Genomic DNA, 19942 nt, shown 5'->3' with positions numbered 1-19942 from the left:
CGCACCAAGCTCATTAACTATGCAAAAACTCTCTTGTCATGAATATCACTTGGATAAAAGAAGCTACTTTTTCAGGGCTTGCGGACTGACTGAGCTAGCACCATTGTCTAAACAGCTTCCAACTGAGTCACAAACAATTCAACGACTCACTTGACGAAGGGCTAGCTAAGGGAGTCTCTGTTTTTAAGCCATTTGGTGTCTACAAGGTCATGTCTACCCCAGAAAATTTGACTTGAATCAATAGACAAAAATCAAAACAAGCATTACACTGAACGATTTCATCAAAATCAGATGTACAATAAGAAAGTTATGACATTTTAAAATTTCGCTTATTTTCCACAAAACAGTTCTATGCGCAATTCAGTGAAATGCAAATGACACAGTCGATGATGTCCTTCACTCACTATTTTTTTTTTATTGTTTGGATCATACAATATTTCCATTTTTACAGACCAACTTGACTTAACCATACAATGTTAACACAATAGTAATTCCACATGTCCAGTGAGGAATAAACTTTGTTAACGACAATTCAGAGGAAATTAGAATGTTTCATATTTCATGTAATATCATTAATACAAACGAAATACTAGTAGTGAGTGGATGACGTCATCAGTCTCCTCATTTGCGTACCGTCCTGGTGGGTGTTTCATAAAGCTAATCGTAAGTTAAGAGCGACTTTAAGAACGACTGGTGATCCTTTCTTGTGGTGAATGGTATATACACCAAAATGTTAATTGGCGATGGTTCAACTCGTAAGAAAGGATCACCAGTCGTTCTTCTTAACTTACGAACAGCTTTATGAAACGGCCCCAAGGATGTGAATATAATTGTTTTGTGACATTAAGCGAAACTTAAAAATATCATACCGTACTTATTTTACATCCGATTTTGAAGAAATTTTCAGTGTTTTGTTTGTTGGATTTTTCTCTTTTGATTTCAATCAACATTTTGTTGGATTGAACTTGACCTTTAATACAACTAAGACCCATTTAATAGCTGGATAACAAAAGAGATCAGTGAATGTGAACCTGCAAAGTGTTTTATGGTTACTCACTTGGTTCACCAACAGTGGCCCAGTGGATTAGTCTCCGGGCTTTGAAACAGGGGCAGTCAGACTGCAGGTCCCAAGAAAGTGGCTTCTTTCATCCAAGTGATATTCATGACTTGAGATGTTTTGCATATTTAATGAGCTTGATGCGGACCAAAACACCTCTTTTGTGATATATCTTCAATGCACGAGGGTAATCCGCACTCAATGCTACCGAAACTTACCTGTTCTTTGTCCATAATAAAAATGATATCATACTTTCATTGATCCTTTTCTTTGATTTTTCTGTTCACACAAGCTAACTTTTTTTTCATGCAACGGCTTTATTCCCATCCAACACATTTGGAAAGTTTTGTAAAATTTTAACAGTAATATTCATTTAACCAACAGACTTTGTGAATTGAACTTTGCTGTTAATCAAAGAAGTAGGGGAGACCGGGGGTCAATGGGTCATTTTTGCATAAACAGGAAAAACTCCTTGTAACTTTTTTTGTCAAGCTAGGCCATGATCATAATGTATATACTATAGATACTGAAGTATATAATGAAGTATGTATTGCCACCCCTAAATTATTATATTGTATGTAATTAATGATTTTTGGAACCCTTAATTTTGGGGGTAACATGGGACACTCCGGGGTGCAATGGGACATCAAGAGGGGTGAAACTGGACACATGGAGTGAAATGGGACGACCACAAAAGAATCAGTATAAATCCTCACTTAGGAGACTGATGATAAAACAAACAATTTTTAATGAAGATAGAAGGCAAAGATGAATTTGTGAACAGAAGTCCCTTTAAAAGCTCTAATCACAGTCACTTGGTTGAGGAAAAAAACATTATCGCAGAACATTTTTAAGTTTCCCCTCTATACAAAAAGTGCATACACCATTCTCGCTTTTTTTTTTCTTCCTGAAAGTTCCTTTTTTACTGGTTGATTGATTGATTGATTTGATTGAATTTATTTTTTCTTCATTTCAAACAAATTGACAAAGTAAGTAGGAACAAAACACAATATAAATAACAGAAATGAAAAAAAGGGAACTCACTGGAAAGCTTCGCTTGTTTATGTGAGTCCCCTGAAATAAATAACTGATTAAAATTTATCAAATACAAATATAAATTAACAATGTTCAATAAAATATTTGAAGACTACTAATGGGGTCAAGCTTCGTATGTTTATGCAATATACAAAAATTAATACAATCAAGACAATATATTCCTACCCATGGTATACAGATATATATATAGACAATTCAAATATTGTATGTAAGATAAATTTAACAAGACAAGAGGGAATATATACAGAGAAAAAAACACAAAACAAAACAAAGACAGTGTACCGAAGAGGACAAGACAGGACAAAACAGGACAGAGAAACAAAAAACAAAACAAACACTACAGATAACAAGCCAAAAGACCAGAACAGACAAAACAAACAAGAAATCTTGTTTGTAAGCCCTAGGGAACTACCCTAGGGAACTAGGGAACTACCCTAGGGCTTAGGATCGACTGACCCATGTGCAACGGCTGTTCACATGGAACCCTTCTCCACACTCGGCCCTGGTACCAGGTAGGCCTACATATAATTCCGGTCTTCAAATTAAAGATATCATCTATTAGATGATTTACATGTAGTCTTAAAGTTTTATTATGACAACTCAATTAACACTTCAACATTAGTAAATTACTAATATGAAGAGTAAACCAATTTGAACAGATCATTATATGAGCGGAGTTAAACATCACTATACATTTATATCGCACTGATTCATTTCCAAATAAAACCACCTTTCTTTTTCCCCTCTTTTTTTTGTTTTGAAAATAGCACTTCTACAATCAATGAGCGCAACATGGGCCATAACGTTGTAATTAAACATCGTCTTTCGAAGAACACAAACAACGCTATTTTGTATGCAAGAACACTCAACAATAAGAACAAGTCAAAATATGATAACAATTTAGCTATTACATACCGATTCTCTCATAAAATCATTGTTTTCCTTGAATATTAAACCTTGAATGTAAATTAGCTATGAGACGTGCCTGGATCGTATTAACATTATTTAAACAATCCTTTAAGAGAATCAAACATTTGTTAGTATAAAATTACAAAATGTTGTAAGCTTTTCAGTCTAATCGACACAAAGCTGCAAATCAGACTGACATTTTCCCTCCTTGAAAAACCATAATTATTTGTAAAACAATGAAAAATAAACTTCGGACATAAAACGCGAGTATCACACAGAATTGAACAAGTCACATTATAAAAACAATTGATATTTTTCCTACACCCAATCCTATCCCATGAAGTACGTGTAAATTTTAAAGTAGGGGGGCACAGGGAAAAAGGGCACTTCCTCTTATGAAAAGGGCACTTATAGCAAAAAACAACCTAGGCCTATCATTTAGTGTGCAATAAAGATGTTAAGATAGGGATGTCTATATATTGGAATTTGAATTGCACAAGTAGAACTTACACGTGCTGGGGAGAATGTATTTGATGCAAGCGTAATACTGAGAAAATAACCCCAAAAAATCTGAAAACAATAACCGAATCTGATTTACAAAGAATTGATAGATAGATAGATAGATAGATAGATAGATAGATAGATAGATAGATAGATAGATAGATAGATAGAGAGATAGAGAGAGAGAGAGAGAGAGAGAGAGAGAGATAGCTAGATAGATAGATAGATAGATAGATAGATAGATAGATAGATAGATAGATAGAGAGAGAGAGAGAGAGAGAGAGATAGATATATAGATAGATAGATAGATAGATAGATAGATAGATAGATAGATAGATAGGTAGGTAGATGGGTAGATAGATAGATAGATAGATAGATAGATAGATAGATGGATAGATAGATAGATAAATAGATAGATAGATATATAGAGATAGATAGATAGATAGATAGATAGATAGATAGATAGATAGATAGATAGATGGATAGATAGATGATAGTTATTAAAATTCTCCACATATTGCTGTTAACAAACTGAATATGCACGGTAAATTACAAAGTTAAAAATACAAGTACAATATATTTCACTGATAACATTTTACAATACAATGCTCAAGTGTGCAAAGTAAATAATTTACTATACACCATTGATCTTATAATTATGATACAATTAAAATTTATAAAAGTACATTCATGCTTAATTGTAAATTGTCGGGATCAAGAAAGATAGGAGGAAAGAGTTAAATATAAGAGAAGTTAAAGGGATCGTTTAACTTTGTGAGCAGCTGAGTTAAAAAATTCTCAAACTGAGTTGAAACGTGCGTATGAGTGCCTGTATTTGTCCTCAAAAACCCTGAAACAGACCACAATATAGGATGAAAAACTCTATTTTAGATACAAGAAGCAATTTATTAGCCTGATTTTGAGAACCGTCTAGTAGACGGGTTCAGCTTATGACCAGTTTTCTCCAATTCAAAAAGTATGTTGGCTATTTTGACTGCCTTCTGTTGTGTGTATCTCCTATACACACACTATTAGCTGCACTGTACATTCAGTGTATACCTTGTACACACTGTATGTAGGTCATGCTGTGTTCATCTAGAATTAATGTGTTGTGGTGCACAGATTCCCTGTATACACATAGTCATTGAAACCAACTCCCAATTATTTCAAACTTTGGTTTACATCTCCAAGGTTTTAAAATTGATCCTGTATTAAAATATAATACTTTGAAACTTTTGGGATGGTATTTTTACACTATAAGCCTAATGCGGGGCCTAATGTTTAGCCCATTTTCAGAAACCAAAAGGAGAATTTTTTAAATCAGAACAAAGTGAAATGATCACTTTAAATAGGAAAAAGAAAAACAGTTAGGGAGGGTTAGATTAATCCTGACAAGAACATGTGGCAAATACATACAAAATGAAGGGCGAGTTACGGGCAATGAACAAGACAAATAAGTGATATATACAGTACAAAAAGCATAATCATCATTCAAGGGTTTTTGTTGTACAAACGGATCAGATCAGGGATTGGGCTGTTCCACATACGCTTAGTTTTACATCTTTGGTTCTTACATCTTTCTTGTCTTTGTAAATTCATTGTTTGCAATCGTTGAGGAATGAATTGTTCAAACTGAAGTGTACAATAATATTTTTTTAAAGAAGGCGACACTCAAATAATTTCGACGTTTATTTTTCTAATTGTTGATATTTTGACATAGTAAGAGCAGTAGTGTAACAATCATTTCTTTGGGCAATTGTGAGACCTCCGCTCCAAACTGGAGCTTTTTGCGTGTTTGCGGGGGTACCACTTTCCTTTCGGGACTGACGTCAATGATCTTTGAAAATAAACTACTACAGTGGACAAGCATGGTTTAAGCACAGCTAGAAATCGGGTAAAGTATTGACCTGCCTATATTCATAGAGAAATCTAGAGATTAAAGGGGAATCCAACCCAAATAAAAACTTGTTTTTAAAATCAGACAAGTTGATAGGTGAAAGTTTGAACAATATTGGACAAACAACAAGAAAGTTATGAATTTTTAAAACTTGTAAATATTGGTAATCACTATACCCATGGAGACTTCAAATTGGCCGCATATGGGATGTCATAGTGATGTAAGGCAAGGACCACTCTTCCATGTACTCCAATACATATTACGGCTAAAATGTCATTTTCCTCTAAAGTTTTATTTCAAATTATATTTTTCTTTCATGAGGACATAAAACAATATACTACATGGGTTATATTTGGATTACTGCCCCAGGGGAATGGGTATTTAGGAGAAAACAACAAATCCCTGATAATAAAGTACATGGCCTATGGGAAAGTTGTCCTTGCCCCTTGTCATAATTTACTTACCCAGTTGCCAATTTGAAATCTACATAGTATTAGTGATCTCAATTTTAAAGCAGCTATAACTTTTGTATTGCTTGTCCGATTTCTTTCAAAGTTTCACCATTCTGTTTCATTTATTTTTCTCCTTCCCCACACAGCATTTTATGGCCAAGGCTGGATTCCCCTTTAACAAGGCCGTATAGACTGGAGTGCACTGTATATGGGTGCACGTGCACCCTCCTACTGAGGCAGAGGAGTTCCGACACTGGCAAGCTAAACGAAATTGTTACCCCTTCTTCTGCTTTCAACGGCTGATTTTCCAAACTTTAGTTTCATCTCCCCAAAATGTGCACCCCATACTACTTTAGTTCCACCTCCCAAGGATGTGCACCTCCCCCATGCTCAAACCAGCCTACGCCCTTGGAGAACATTGAATGAGAAAATAAAGTAAGTCCAACTACATATAGGTGGTTTGAATCAAAATTAATAAAACGGCTGTTTTCGTCTCGCCGTACGGCCGCCATAGAGCAAATGTGACCAAGGTATTAATCGATGTTTTAGAGATCTTGCTCTTCAAATTTGGGTCGAATTTTCATTTCGCTCATCTTACAGAAGAAAAAAGTTTTACTAGAGCGCCACTTTACTTTTGTAATATTTTTTCGGCCCTGATAATGTCGATATTCCCCGTTGAGGTTACAACTGTAGCAGTTCTTGAACCACCATCCTGAATTGAAAATGCGTCCACAATTATTATGATACCCATTATTCTGGTTGTCTGTTGTGCTAAACATCTGCCCGCTATGAAAACCAAGACTGTCGCCTGCAACAAAACAGAATAGATGAAATAAAAGCCTTCATTTCTGTATTGTATTATATTGTATTTATTTTCCGTCAATTAGAATTAATAACAACGATAGATATATTTACAATTACAAAGAAATGATCATTAAAAAGACGGAGGGATTGCCCTACTCAGCGTTAATAACATATCAACGCTGTTTTACAGAGGGGTCCCTTGCATAGATATACATGTAAATATAAAGAAAATAAAAACTTAATTGACTTACGATAAAGACGTTGAAAAAATGTGAAAAAGTAAGAAAAAAAACGTATGGACAAGATAACAAAGTAAGAATGAGGGATCTGAACTAAAAATTACAAGAAATCTGGAAAAATGTTTTTAAGGCCTTTTTTAATAATAATAATAATTATAATAATACAGGTATATTTACCCAGGGAAGCCGCTTCAGTTCCGAAAACTGTTCTCCCAGCGGGCCCTGCTATTATTATTACCCCGGCTTTAGCTGGGCTGCCTAGGCGCTCGATATGCATCGATATTTTCCAATAATTTCATATGAGGGGAGGGGGTCAGTTCAATTCAATTTTAAATCTATACACTGCGTCCCAGAAAAAAATGAACCCATAATTCACTGTAGATTTTTGCGAACGTAATCAGAAATTTGCTTCATATCTTCATGAGATGTACATGCACTGTAAAAACGCTGTTTAAAATTTTAAGCACGTTGTTTAAGCCTGTCACTCTAACAACTACTGTTTTAACTGTTTAAACTTTTTAAACAACTGTTTAAACTTTTTAAACAACTTTTTAAACAACTGTTTAAAACTTTTTAAACAACTGTTTAAACTTTTTAAACAACTGTTTAAACTTTTTAAACAAATTGTTTAAAAAGTTTAAACAATTACAATAAAGTTTAAACAACTTGTTGTATAGAGTGACAGGCTTAAACAACGTGCTATTTTTATTACTGTGTGAATGCCAAGATATGCTTCACTTCGTTCATTTGAGGCCAATATCAACGTTCATAATGCACGCATGACTGGGTTAGAACAATGGAAAGTGGTGTTACCAAATTTTCATTTGCAAATAACAATTTTGAGTGAGCATTTCTTGCTTTTGCTGCAAAATATTCGGAAAACAAAGTTCATATCTTAAATATCCATGTTTTCTTCTTTCATAATTATTATGAGACCTCACGCGTAAAAATGACGCACGGTAGATAAATAGTTAACGAAAACATGCTCAATTTCTACCTATTCGATGGATCGTTGAAAAAAAAGCGTTTTCCCACCAAACAGGCTAACGATGAAAGCCGTTGGCTTGAATGTTATGTGCGGATTCTTCTAACTATTTTATGGCGTTTAAAATGTTGCTTGAATTGATTGGATGAGACAGCGTGTCTGGTTGCCCACAGAAAGAAAAACAACCTTTCAAGCCAAACAGATTCCACACTTCGAAAAAAGAGATGTGCCCCTTTCTGCTTCGTCCAAACCCCTTTAAAATCAATTCGTCATCCCTGTTAAATGTAGCGATGAATGAAACGATTGAGAGAGGTTTGCGATATATATTATTACCATTGACATCTGAACCTATGACAACGCTAAATGACTTTCCTTTCCCGACCCGAACAGCATTCAGCAATAGACCAGTTCGTCGTTACTTCATGGACAATTTAGTAAAATGACCTTTCATTTCTTTCATTATAATAGGCAGATTTCAAAGCAAGATATTACGTAAGCATGCCTTACATAGCCGCGAGATAAAGAAATTGAATAGACCAGGTGATTAGACTAGCACATCAATGAACACTCTATGAAGGTATTGGTTGCATATCTACTTTGAATGCATATTATAGCATCATGTTGTACAATATGTACTTGGCAAACTGTGAAATACCAGTCGTTCGTGGACGCATTGTTGTTTTCTGTGGATATAAATGAAAAACACAATTCAAAAGAATATTATGAATAATCAAGCCATCAAAGTTGGCGCTTATTACCTTGGTCACATTTTTTATACGGCGGCCGTACGGCGAGTCGAAAACAGCCGTTTTATTCATTTTTATACAAACCACCTATATGTAGCTCGTACATAAAATGTTAAAACGGCTGTTTTCGACTCGCCGTACGGCCGCCGTAGAGCAAATGTGACCAAGGTATATCTCATTAAATTTTAAACCACCATGTCACTTGAGTACCAATGACCTTCCTCTGATCATGCGCAGAATCTTCTGATCATGCGCAGCGTGGAACTACGAACTGGCTTATTCACCGTTGGCCTTTTCTCTGCTGTTTTGTTGGGAAGCGAAAAAATGCTCCTTTTTAAAAGATGATTCCAACAGGGAGAAATTGAGCATGTTTTTATGCAGCTTTTTTTCGACAATGCGTAATTCATATTTTACGCATATGTTCTCATATCAAAGAAGATAAGATGAATATTCAAGATATGAAATGTAAGATTAATAAGATAAGAAAAAATCAATCAAAGTCGTTATTTGCCCGTGCAAATGAAATTTTGGTACCATCACTTTCCATTTTTCTAACTCAGTAACGCGTGCATTATGAACGTTGAAATGGGCTTCAAATGAAAGAAGAGAAGCATATTTTTCCAATCATGAACATTTCATAAAGAAACTTTATGATCATGATCCCAAAAATATACAGTGAATTACGGTTTCGTTTTTTTTTCTGGGACGTGGCAATTTCGGAGGAGGCGGGAGCCTCCCCCCCCCCCCCCCCACGTTGCGTACGAATTTTGTAATATTACCTGCATTGCCCGAATAGCCGCCGACATTCAGTTTGTAGCCAAGTGTTTCATTATCAATTCGAAAGAGGCCATAATTTGCATATCCAGTATTTCCGTCGAAGTCTTCCAGATCAACCCGCAGTTCGTAATTCCTCTGATTCGATAGTTGATATATCAGATCGTTACCTAGCCAGTGCTCGGAAGAGATACCTCCAAAGCCAATCTTGTAGTCAGACCATTTTCGACCGAAGTCTACGGAACCATCACTTCTACGTTGAAAAACCTGTTGTGTTTCGGAAAGTCAATCATCGAACTTTATCAGGGTATATCAAAATACAAATTTCGGCCCTACCAGGATAATTTGTTAATTTATCACCATTTAACGTTTCATCTATCATGGTTATTCGTTTTCTGTTTTCTGACTGTTTCTGAGGAAAATTTACGGTATGGCATACATTCGGGAATGGAGAGTGAAGAAGTGTTGTAAATACATAACTGACCTTGAAATTATGAATGATTTATGCAATGTTTGACCAACGTAAGATTGACATTGACTTGACCCTGAAGCAACGTTATCATGATGCAGGAGCAAATTTTACGAGACTTTGAAGAAACGTAGGAGAATTGCTGCAGCTATCCTAGACAACGCTGAAAGATGTAAATAATCCAGATTTTTCGCATTTACCACAGGGAAACTCTCTACACTGCACCCATTCCTTGGAAAATGCAAGTCAATTCACAATCGAGAGCTGAGAGTCTATTGTCGAAAGTTGGTGGACCGGGACAGCATCGGAATCTCTTGACTATTGACAACAACATATTTTGCAATTGTTCGCCCGGTGCAAATCTTCGGATGATCTGATGTCCCTGTCCACCAACTTTAGACAAAAGCCTCTCAGGTCTCCATTGTGATTTTAATTGCATTTTCAATGCTAGGAATCGATGGGTTGTAGAGAGTTTCCCCGTACTAAAAGCGACTACCTATCCCCGACCTTTCGTTTGAGGACGCGCACGCTTATTTACGACGGTAGTTGATTTTGGAAGAGACTTTTTGGGCCCGTCATCATGGTCGTAAAATTCTGTCCTGCAATGCAAATTGTGTGACATGAGATTTTTTTTCGTTTCGCATCTGCGACGGAAACATTCAATATGCGTTTCGTGCTCAAAATTCTGGTTGGTACTATGGTAACAGCGATTTATCCGATTTAGGACGACTTTCCAAATCCACTTTTGGTTCCTCCCAGAGCTCGAGAAGCCGCCCGGGGGGCCCACTCCCATTGAATAGTGGATACCAGGCGCGACCATACGTAAAAAGGGAGTGGGTAAGTACGTTACGTATAGGCATATGTAGTGTTATAAGGGTGTCAAAAACGATGATTAAAATACTGAAAAACGGGATATATTTCCAATACTTGTAGGGTGTCACAACCCAAATACTTAAGAGATGCATTTTCATAATCTGGAAAAGACTTACTTCCATTGTTTAGGGTGCTTTTCAAAACCCCATGGTCGCGCCTGATATCCACTCATCAACGGAAGTGTACCCCCCGGGAAATCCCCCATTTCTGCGGATATTAAAACATACTGCCCATTACATTGTGTGCTAGAGGCATATCGTTTGTGTATAATGAGTAGGCAAATGAAGAAACCCCGCAAATTTAGATGTTTTTCAGACGGTTTATGGCCTATTGCATGCTGTGTATACGTCAACGCATGCGAAAATGGTTCCAGCTGGAGAGGTGATCTGACTCATGGAATCAATTGCCAGTGATCCACCAATAATGTACATTAAATGCAATATCGATTCGATGGACTGTAATGATCTATATCTAAGCCTTAATTCGGTAAGTTTTTCCTTACTCAATATGTACTCGATTTGTCTGAAAAACCACTTTCTTATCCATGTCATAATCTACATTTCGCATGTCTCCAGCCAGCTGGAGTCATAGCCATGATACAGGTACAGTCCCGCCGCGAGCTCAGGCAGGCAAATGGCATGGCATGGCATGCTGGTATCGTAGAGCTATTATAGCTCCATGCTGGTATCGTATAAAAGAGCTTTGCATACGAAAAGCAAGATCTATAGGGCTTGTAACACAAAGCTTAGCAATGATTGTAGAACAGTTTTCTACGTTTGATTGTATTGACCGTAACGTACAATCAATCTGAAAATCGAGTCTATGATTAATCGTTAACTTTTGAGTTACCCGACTCTAATCTCGCGTTGTAGAGGATTGCGAAAGGTGCCTATTGTTGAATTGACGACGGTATGATGCGCGTGCACTTCTTCTGTTGCTGCAACGTAAATGAAGAAAAAAAAATCCCGACGTTGGCCCAACCTTGTACCAACATTTTATTTTTACCTCGGTAATGTGAAAACCTAGTAATATTTTAATAAGAAAACATTGTGCTATCACTAGAACGATCTATGTTTGAAACGGACATGAATATAATCATACCCCAATGATCCACGAACCACTGGAAATTCAGTGAAAGAAAAAAGGAACACTTAAAAAAATTACGTAAAGTATGTTCAAAGGAGAATACTCCGTGAAGGATGACCGAGTATGGCAAAATATTCTACTTACGGTCCAACCGCCCCCATCCGTCTCCATGTCACAATAAACATTGGTATGCTTCCCAGGGTATATGGCATAGACACCACTGACGTTCGCCCCAAGGGTCTGGATGTCAGCACAGTCAGTTGGTTGGCCAGGATGTACGGATGGAAATATTTTCTCATCTTGAAAACAGAAAGTTCAAAGACACAGAGCTACTCAAAATAATGCTTTTGACATCGCAATCATCAATGACGATCGTGGAGATCGCAAGGGCGCCCTCCCTGTTTACTTTGAACAGAAGTAAAATACGGATTATCCACTTTTAATGCTGTGTATTGGTCTCGATTTCATGTGAACTTGATTAATAATAAATAGTGTTGACATCAGACATCATGGACATGAACTAAGACATCTAAGTAGCAATAGAATTTTGCGAATACCATGAATCGAAATTCCTAACTAAAGCCAGGGCTACAGCATACCGAATTCTCCCGAATAAATTTGGACAGATTCTATAGCCGAAATCAGCCTAATTCGAATGGTTTCGGGGGATTCAAATGTTCCCGAATCTTTCCTGAATTTTCTTGCATTAGCTGAGGGAGAACAGAATACTCCCGAAACCACCCGAATACGTGTATTCGGATGGATTCGCAGCTGATTCGGTTCCGGTGTAAACCCTAGCTTTACCTGGGCTATTTTCCGAGCTTAGCTCTAGATCTTCGTCCGCCGATCGCGATATTGGGACTATTAATTATGCTTATTTGAGTCATACTTTTTGCTCTAATTCACTAAGGCTCCTAGAAAGTTATTTTTGGTGAAAATATTCTTTATGACATTGCTGACAACTATAAATGTAAAAAATTGCCAATACCAAAATCAATCTCTTATGTTTTACTTGAAATGCATTTCTTTGGGGTTTTTTTTTTCGTTTTTTTTTTGTTTTGTTTCTTCGACAAAATTAATCGGAGACATTATTTCAGTCATGAAGAGCATCAAATCAAATGACTGCTGTCAATAGAAGTGAAAATAATCGCTCATTAATGAATTTTAGATGAAACAGATTTTTTCATTGATTCTGTACATGTTATATAATACGTTTTTTGAGCAATTTTTGTCTGACATTCACTTACAGTATGTTGCTTAATTTCGTAACCGCGTGCCGGGGTATCCCAAATAAAATAATGGTCTCAAAAGTTGTGCGAGAATTTAAGGTAAAATGTCAGCGTGCGGCGTGGTAACAAAAAAAAATCGCGCAGCGGATATATCGCCAAAAATGTCGATGGGAGCTGAAAGCCCCCCCCCCCCCCGGTAAGTTATGGTTACGGCTTAGCTAATTAACACATTTTGTTTATATTGACGCCAAATGGCGACAATGCCTTGTTCTTGTTCTAAATTCCTATTCCGTAATCTTTTTCTTCTTCCGCCAAAAATCCCATTCATTTAACACATAGAGTTTGTTCACCCTGCCCAGGCCACGTCCCTCAATCCAAATCCCTCCAAACTTGGTAGGCATGTTATCCAGCATCCCTAGTTGTGCACCTCTTATTTCATTTTCCAAAATCACTCATGCATGACCATCCATCCGCCATTTTGTAAATTTCAAGTCCATTTGCATACAATTCCTCATCCCGTCCTAACTCCCTTATCCTGCAAGCTACAGACTTCTAACAAATTGCTGTAAATTGTTAAAGAGTCGTTCTTTCATATAAAATGTACGACTTGCCCTTCAAAATACCGTCTTCTTGCCTCAAATTCAAATCGAATATAGTTTACGTTCAAAAACTTCATATTTATTAAAAATGCAAAGTATTAAAATTGTAAAATGGCCATAACTTCCTTGTTTTTACTCATTTTCGTCTCATATTTTCATGGTTTACTAATGATGTCATCCCTCACAATTCCAGATTCTTTCACGCATCAGTGACCATTAAGTTTAGAAATAGCGCCCTCTATTGAAAAGTCGAAAATAGTAAATTGGCCATAACTTCCTTGTTTTTAATTATTTTGGTCTCATATTTTCAGGGTTTGCCTATGGTATCATCCCTCATAATTCAAACGGTTTTTACGCATTAGTGACCATTATCTTAAAGGGGAATGAAACCTTTGGAACAAATAAGTTTGTTTCGAAACAGGAAAATCAAAGAATAAGAACAAAAAAAAATTGAGAAAGATCGGACAAATAATGAGAAAGTTATGAGCATTTGAATATTGCAATCACTAATGCCATAGAGATCCTCCTATTGGCAATGCGACAAGGATGTGTGATGTCACATGTGAACAACTTTCCCTTAGATGGACTCTAAAATACCCCCAAAATGTCTCTTTTTGCTTTTTCTTATGGTGATACAAACTCTTTATCCTTAATGTATTCTTTAAAAATCTGTATTACATGCCCTCCTATAGAAAGAATACATGATCTACTGATAGATGTGATAAAAGAGGCAGTTTAAGTGAAATATATGCTAAAGTAATGGGGAGAGTTGTTTACAAGTGACATCACACATCTTTGTCGCATTGCCAATGTGATGATCTCCATAGCATTAGTGATCGCAATATTCAAATGCTCATAACTTTCTAATTAGTTGTCCGATTTTTCTCAAACTTTCGTTGATCTGTTGCTTTGATTTTTTTGTTTTCACACAAGCTATCTTGTTTCAAAGGTTTCATTCTCCTATAATAAATAGCGCCCTCTATTGAAAAGTCGCAAAATGTACGTAAACTTGCCATAACTTCCTCGTTTTCATCCATTTCGTCTCATATTTCCAGAGTTTGCTCATTATGATAACATCCTAAATAATTCACTAGTTTGTTACGTATCAGTGAGCATTATCTTTAGAAATAGTGCTCTCTATTGAAAAATGTAAAATAGTAAAATGACCATGACTTCCTTGTTTTTACTCATTTTGGTCTCATATTTTCAGGGTCATCCCTCATAATTCAAAAGTGTTTTCACGCATCAGTTAAAATTACCTTAATAAATAGCGCCCTCTACTATTTTGAAAATGTATATCGTCTAGAGTTTCCTTTATAATTCCTTCTGTTTCTTTCCCTCTATTAAATCACAGGCGTCAATGCATTAACATCGTTCTGATACGATTGCAGTTCTAGTCTTCTTCTTCTTCTTGTCCCTTTTAAGTGCTTTCGAAAAAAATGTTTAATTGAACCGTTTTTGTACTAATAGCCTTTTCCTTCTTTATTTTCTTGTCCAACAGTTTGCAAGGGAAACAACACTGTCCCTTGAGTAGTAATACATTGTTAATAACAGTAATCAACCTTGCGAGCCTTTAAAAGTAAGTCCTATAGATCCGTTCCTAGACGGCTTTTAAAGGGGGGAATCAAAACATTATGAATGTAGTCTTTCATTGACTTTGTATTATAAACAAAAATAGTCTTCAAATTATACACTTTTATTGATAACCAACAATAATACAGAGGATAAAATTGCCTATATAATTTATACACAAAAACTAAAATAATATTTAGAGAAATGAATGCTTGCTTTCCTTCTTCATGTACTTGGTAACAAATTAGTGTGGTATTGCATGTGTATTGAGTTCAAAGGGACATTGGCAGAAATCTCTGCCCGGAGGTAGGGGTAACCAGGGTTGGATCAAGGATTTTTTCCCCCGGAAAAATTGACGCAAAAAAAAGGTCATCACCCAAAATGTAAGAGCATTTCGTCCAAAATGAATTTGGGATTGTGCAAACTCCTGCACTGCAAAAACACCGGTGTGGATTAAACACCAGCCCGGTATCTATATCGGTCCACATCAGAGAAGCGTTGAAACAACACCGGTTAAGAATCAAACCTATATTGTAACCTTAACACCAATTGGTGTTGCCTAAATGCCAAATTGGTGTATGGTTAGCCTAACGCCAAACCAGTGTTGTTTCAACACCTGTCTGGTGTGGACCGATAAAGATACCAGGCTGGTGTTAAATCAACACCGGCGTTTTTGCAGTGTAAGGTTCAAATTTTAACTCCTACTTCTTTAATAGTACGCACATCCTTGGTTTCACATGAGCACGGGTATCACCAGCAGCATGCATAAAACCTTTGCAATAAAAAAAAAACTCTGGCAAAAAAAAATGCCGGCAAAAAAAGACCAGAGTTATTCTTTTATGCAACAGGCCCCAGGGTTGAGTGGTATCATAGAAATCCGCGAGACTTATAGGTATAGTTCCTTTCTTTCCTCTCTTCTTCAAGACGCTTTTACAGGAATTATTGCCACTTAAGCCGGGTGACTTGGGTCGTATTCGTGACTTTCTTGGCAATTGCGCAGGTAAATGGGGCAAATGAAATACTATTTTCCCGAATTAAATATTCCCTTAATTGAACCTGCTCGTAAAAAAAAATGACCCCCCCCACTCTCCTACCCAGGTGGGTGTTTCATAATGCTGTTGGTAAAGTTACGCACGACTTGAACATGTTCTTAGGTCATGAATCAATTACATTGTGATATCACATAGCACAAGAAAGGATCACCAGTCGTGCGTAAAGTCATTCGTATCTTACGAACAGCTTTATGAAACACCCACCTGGAATGTTTTTACAACGTTAGATTGGTTAGTAGGCGCTCAATTTTCCATTAACCAACCGTTCGTTTTATACGTTAACCAAGATTATTTTCCATTAGTGTTTTTATCACTCTCTATATAGCTTGTCCAGGTACTTCAAATCGCAGACAGAAGGGTAATGAAATAAAATGAGAATATTTACATCGATCGTCACAATCCGACGAGATGCCTCGAAATTTTGAGTAAAATACAATGGTATTACCTTTTTAAAAAGACCGTGAACATGGTGAAATACCCCCAGCAAAAAGCAGGCCCTAATGCTCAAACACCTGGGCCCCGTCTTACAAAGGGGTACGATTGATCCGATCAACCACAACTTTGGACAACCAGCAATGTCAACTCTAAAATGCATGTTTGTTCAAAATATTCTCTAGATGCGATGTATAATCATACATTCATTGTTTTCTTACAAATTCAGTGTGCTTCTTTTTGTTTACACAGGTGGGTGTTTTATAAAGCTGTTCGTAAGATACGCATGACTTTACGCACGACTGGTGATCCTTTCTTGTGCTTAATGATGTCCCTGTATAATTGATATATGCCCTAAGCCGAGAACATGTTCTAGTCGTGCGTAAAGTTGTGTGTAACTATAAGGCGACCGCACACCTTACGATCGGTCTGCGACCCGATTTCAGAATAAAATGTAGTAGAATTTGATGCTAATATTGAGACTTGGAATTTCTCACTGTGCAGTGTTCTAAATCATCGTACGAATACCTATGTTCAAATATGTGACTATGCTATCATCCTTCTTAGAATAAAAGCGAATTTAATATCTGGTCGTAATGACGTCATAGCAGTCGTACGATTGGTTACGATTTGAAACTAATTTGGCCTTTACTCCAAAATAAAGGCTTGCAATCTTTCAAAATGGTCATATTAGTATTCTTTTCATAAATTTTAACCTCAAATAAAATGATATGTTCCATTCACATTTTCAGAAAATGAGCAAAATGCGATTTGTTCCAAAATCGGATCTCGAACAGTCGTAAGGTGTGCGGTGGCCTTTACAAACAGCTTTATGAAACACTCACCAGGACATCATGCAAATTTCCTGGAGAAAAATAATTTATGACATTGTTGGATTTCCATATAGTTTAAGATGATCAGATCAGTCGTAACTCTTTGTAAGACGGGGCTCAGAAGTCTGGGACATATAAGCCTGTTCACGGTTGTAAACTGCGCACGAGCAGAAAAAGGTCATTGGAGACAACCATGAAGGTGGCTTTCAAATTCACTGACATAGGCATTTGTGATTTGATGATTATTCATGTATTCCTTTCAAAATATTTATCACGTCCAAGCTGAAGAGTAATATATAGAGCCTTCATAATCACTGGTATTTGACAGTAGCCTAAACAATAGTCAAATGTGCCAAAGGCAGACAATAAAACAGATTTCCAAACTTTATCCCTGATGTACTATTCTAGTCACCTGGTCTATACAATGCCTTTTGTTCTTAGAATTTGAATACTCTACCGGTGAAGCTTACGCTACATCTACATTTGAAAATGATAGTGCTTATCCTAATGAAAAATCACAAAGGTCATTTGAGAAAAGTTGATCATGAGCTAACCGTGAACTGGCTTATTCTGCAAAGTATCCAACGCGTGTAATAATAATGATAACAGAAACATCCTACCGGTTTCACATTGTTTTCGTTGAACAGGGATAGACTTCTTTCCAGGACTTCCATAAGACCGCTTGTCATCGACATGGTATTTGACCGTCTGAGGCATTCCCTTCCCGTCCTGAACGACTGGTTGACAACTGTCTTGACTTCTCTGTCTAGAAGTTGTCCAACCTACAGAGAATCCGAATGTAATGGTAGTGTGAAAGGGTGGTTAAAAAAAAATGCACTCAATACTAGCCAAAATATGGTCAAAATTTGCTCACAAATCATGATAGTAATATAGCGATGAACACCTCTTCATCAGAAGCCAGCTGAGGAGTTCTCAAACTACGGCACGCGGGCCATTTCTGGCCAGAGGAGCTTCTCAATCCGGCCCACGAGACTACGATGGGTACACTCCTATATAGTCACTATGCCTACACTGTAAACAATATTGGGTAAAATTTTTACCACCACGAGCGTAATTATGTGTCCAACCAATTTGGGACTGTATTTTACCCACTGCGGGAAGCATATTGTCCAGTAAGGTTTAAAAAAATAAGCAGCAACTACTTAAGAATGGGCAAAATTTTCATTACACTGGATCAATAAAAATGCCCAAACGAAATGCCCAATGTTGTTTGGACACATAATTACCCTCATGGAGCACTTTTACCCAATATTTTTAGAGTGTATATGTTTCAAAATGAAATATCCATCTATACAAAATTTGTGTGCCCATGCAACCATGATAGAAATGATTAAATTCTAATTCAATTTTTTCGGAAAGGGAAACAAACATCGTACAGAGTGGTAATAATGATCTTGTGTATTGAAGAAAACAGGATTAACAACACATGTAGCATATAAGAGAAGGATGAATCGCACAAAGCGGAATAATAATAATCTCGTCGTATATAGAGGATTAACAATACATGTAGCGTATATACTAAATGAAAGGATTTGGTAAAAGAAACAGGAGCACAAAACATTCAATATTTTTTAATTTAGTCATTTTTTTCACCAAATTTATCATGTTTATTGACAAGTACGGTGACTTAATTACCTTTCATTATGTAACTTTTCAGAATTATGTAGTTTCATCACCTTGAAAGCACACAGTAAAAAAATAGCACATTGTTTAAGTCTGTCACTCTAACACCGAGTTGTTTAAACTTTTTTGTAATTGTTTAAACTTTTTAAACAAGTTGTTTAAAAGTTTTAACTATATTTGTTAGAGTGACAGGCTTGAACAACGTGCTTTAATTTTTTAACAGTGTTTTTACAGTGCCGGATAGATTTATGTATTCAAAATAGATATCATAATTGTTTTTTGGTCCAAATAATTACATAGCATCGCTTCTTTATTCAAATAAAACCAAACAAAACATTACAGGGTTTACTTTTACATTACATATCCTGTCTGACGATTCCAATCAATCTTTTCACGTTGCAATTTTGATTAAAACAAAATGCACAATATTCTCAACTTTTCTTTCACAAGCAGAATGAACATTTTGTATATAGAATTACTTTGAATTTTACCAGATCTTAACTAATATAAGGTATAGAAGCATGGACTAACAGTAACGAGCTGTTAATGTGTTTACTGCATGTGTTCAATGGAAGTTCAGATATTTGGACTTTCGCCGGGCCTTGGACACTTCATATCTTGCCACGTCGACATATAATGTTTTATAAGTCGACTTGGCAAGATAAAATATCTCGCTATGTTGACATATAACGTTTTATAAGTCAACTTGGCAAGAAACCGTATCTCGCTATGT

The 19942-nt window shown here is 36.4% G+C and overlaps 1 protein-coding gene across 1 annotated transcript; it reads right to left on the bottom strand.

The window, feature by feature from the left end:
• Positions 1-5510: 5510 nt before the first annotated feature.
• On the bottom strand, positions 5511-19228 carry LOC129267692 (microfibril-associated glycoprotein 4-like). Its single transcript, XM_064105078.1, has 5 exons — positions 19222-19228; positions 18186-18347; positions 11993-12147; positions 9426-9687; positions 5511-6680 (listed from the first exon to the last, which is right to left on the bottom strand). The coding sequence occupies exons 1-5, from the start codon at positions 19226-19228 to the stop codon at positions 6418-6420; spliced, it is 849 nt and encodes a 282-aa protein (XP_063961148.1). The 3' UTR covers positions 5511-6417.
• Positions 19229-19942: the final 714 nt, after the last annotated feature.

The sequence above is a fragment of the Lytechinus pictus genome, chromosome 9 (assembly GCF_037042905.1).
Source record: "Lytechinus pictus isolate F3 Inbred chromosome 9, Lp3.0, whole genome shotgun sequence".
Lineage (NCBI taxonomy): Eukaryota > Metazoa > Echinodermata > Echinoidea > Temnopleuroida > Toxopneustidae > Lytechinus > Lytechinus pictus.
The sequence above is the reverse complement of the archived record's forward strand: the minus strand, read 5'-3'. Positions and strand labels throughout refer to the sequence as shown.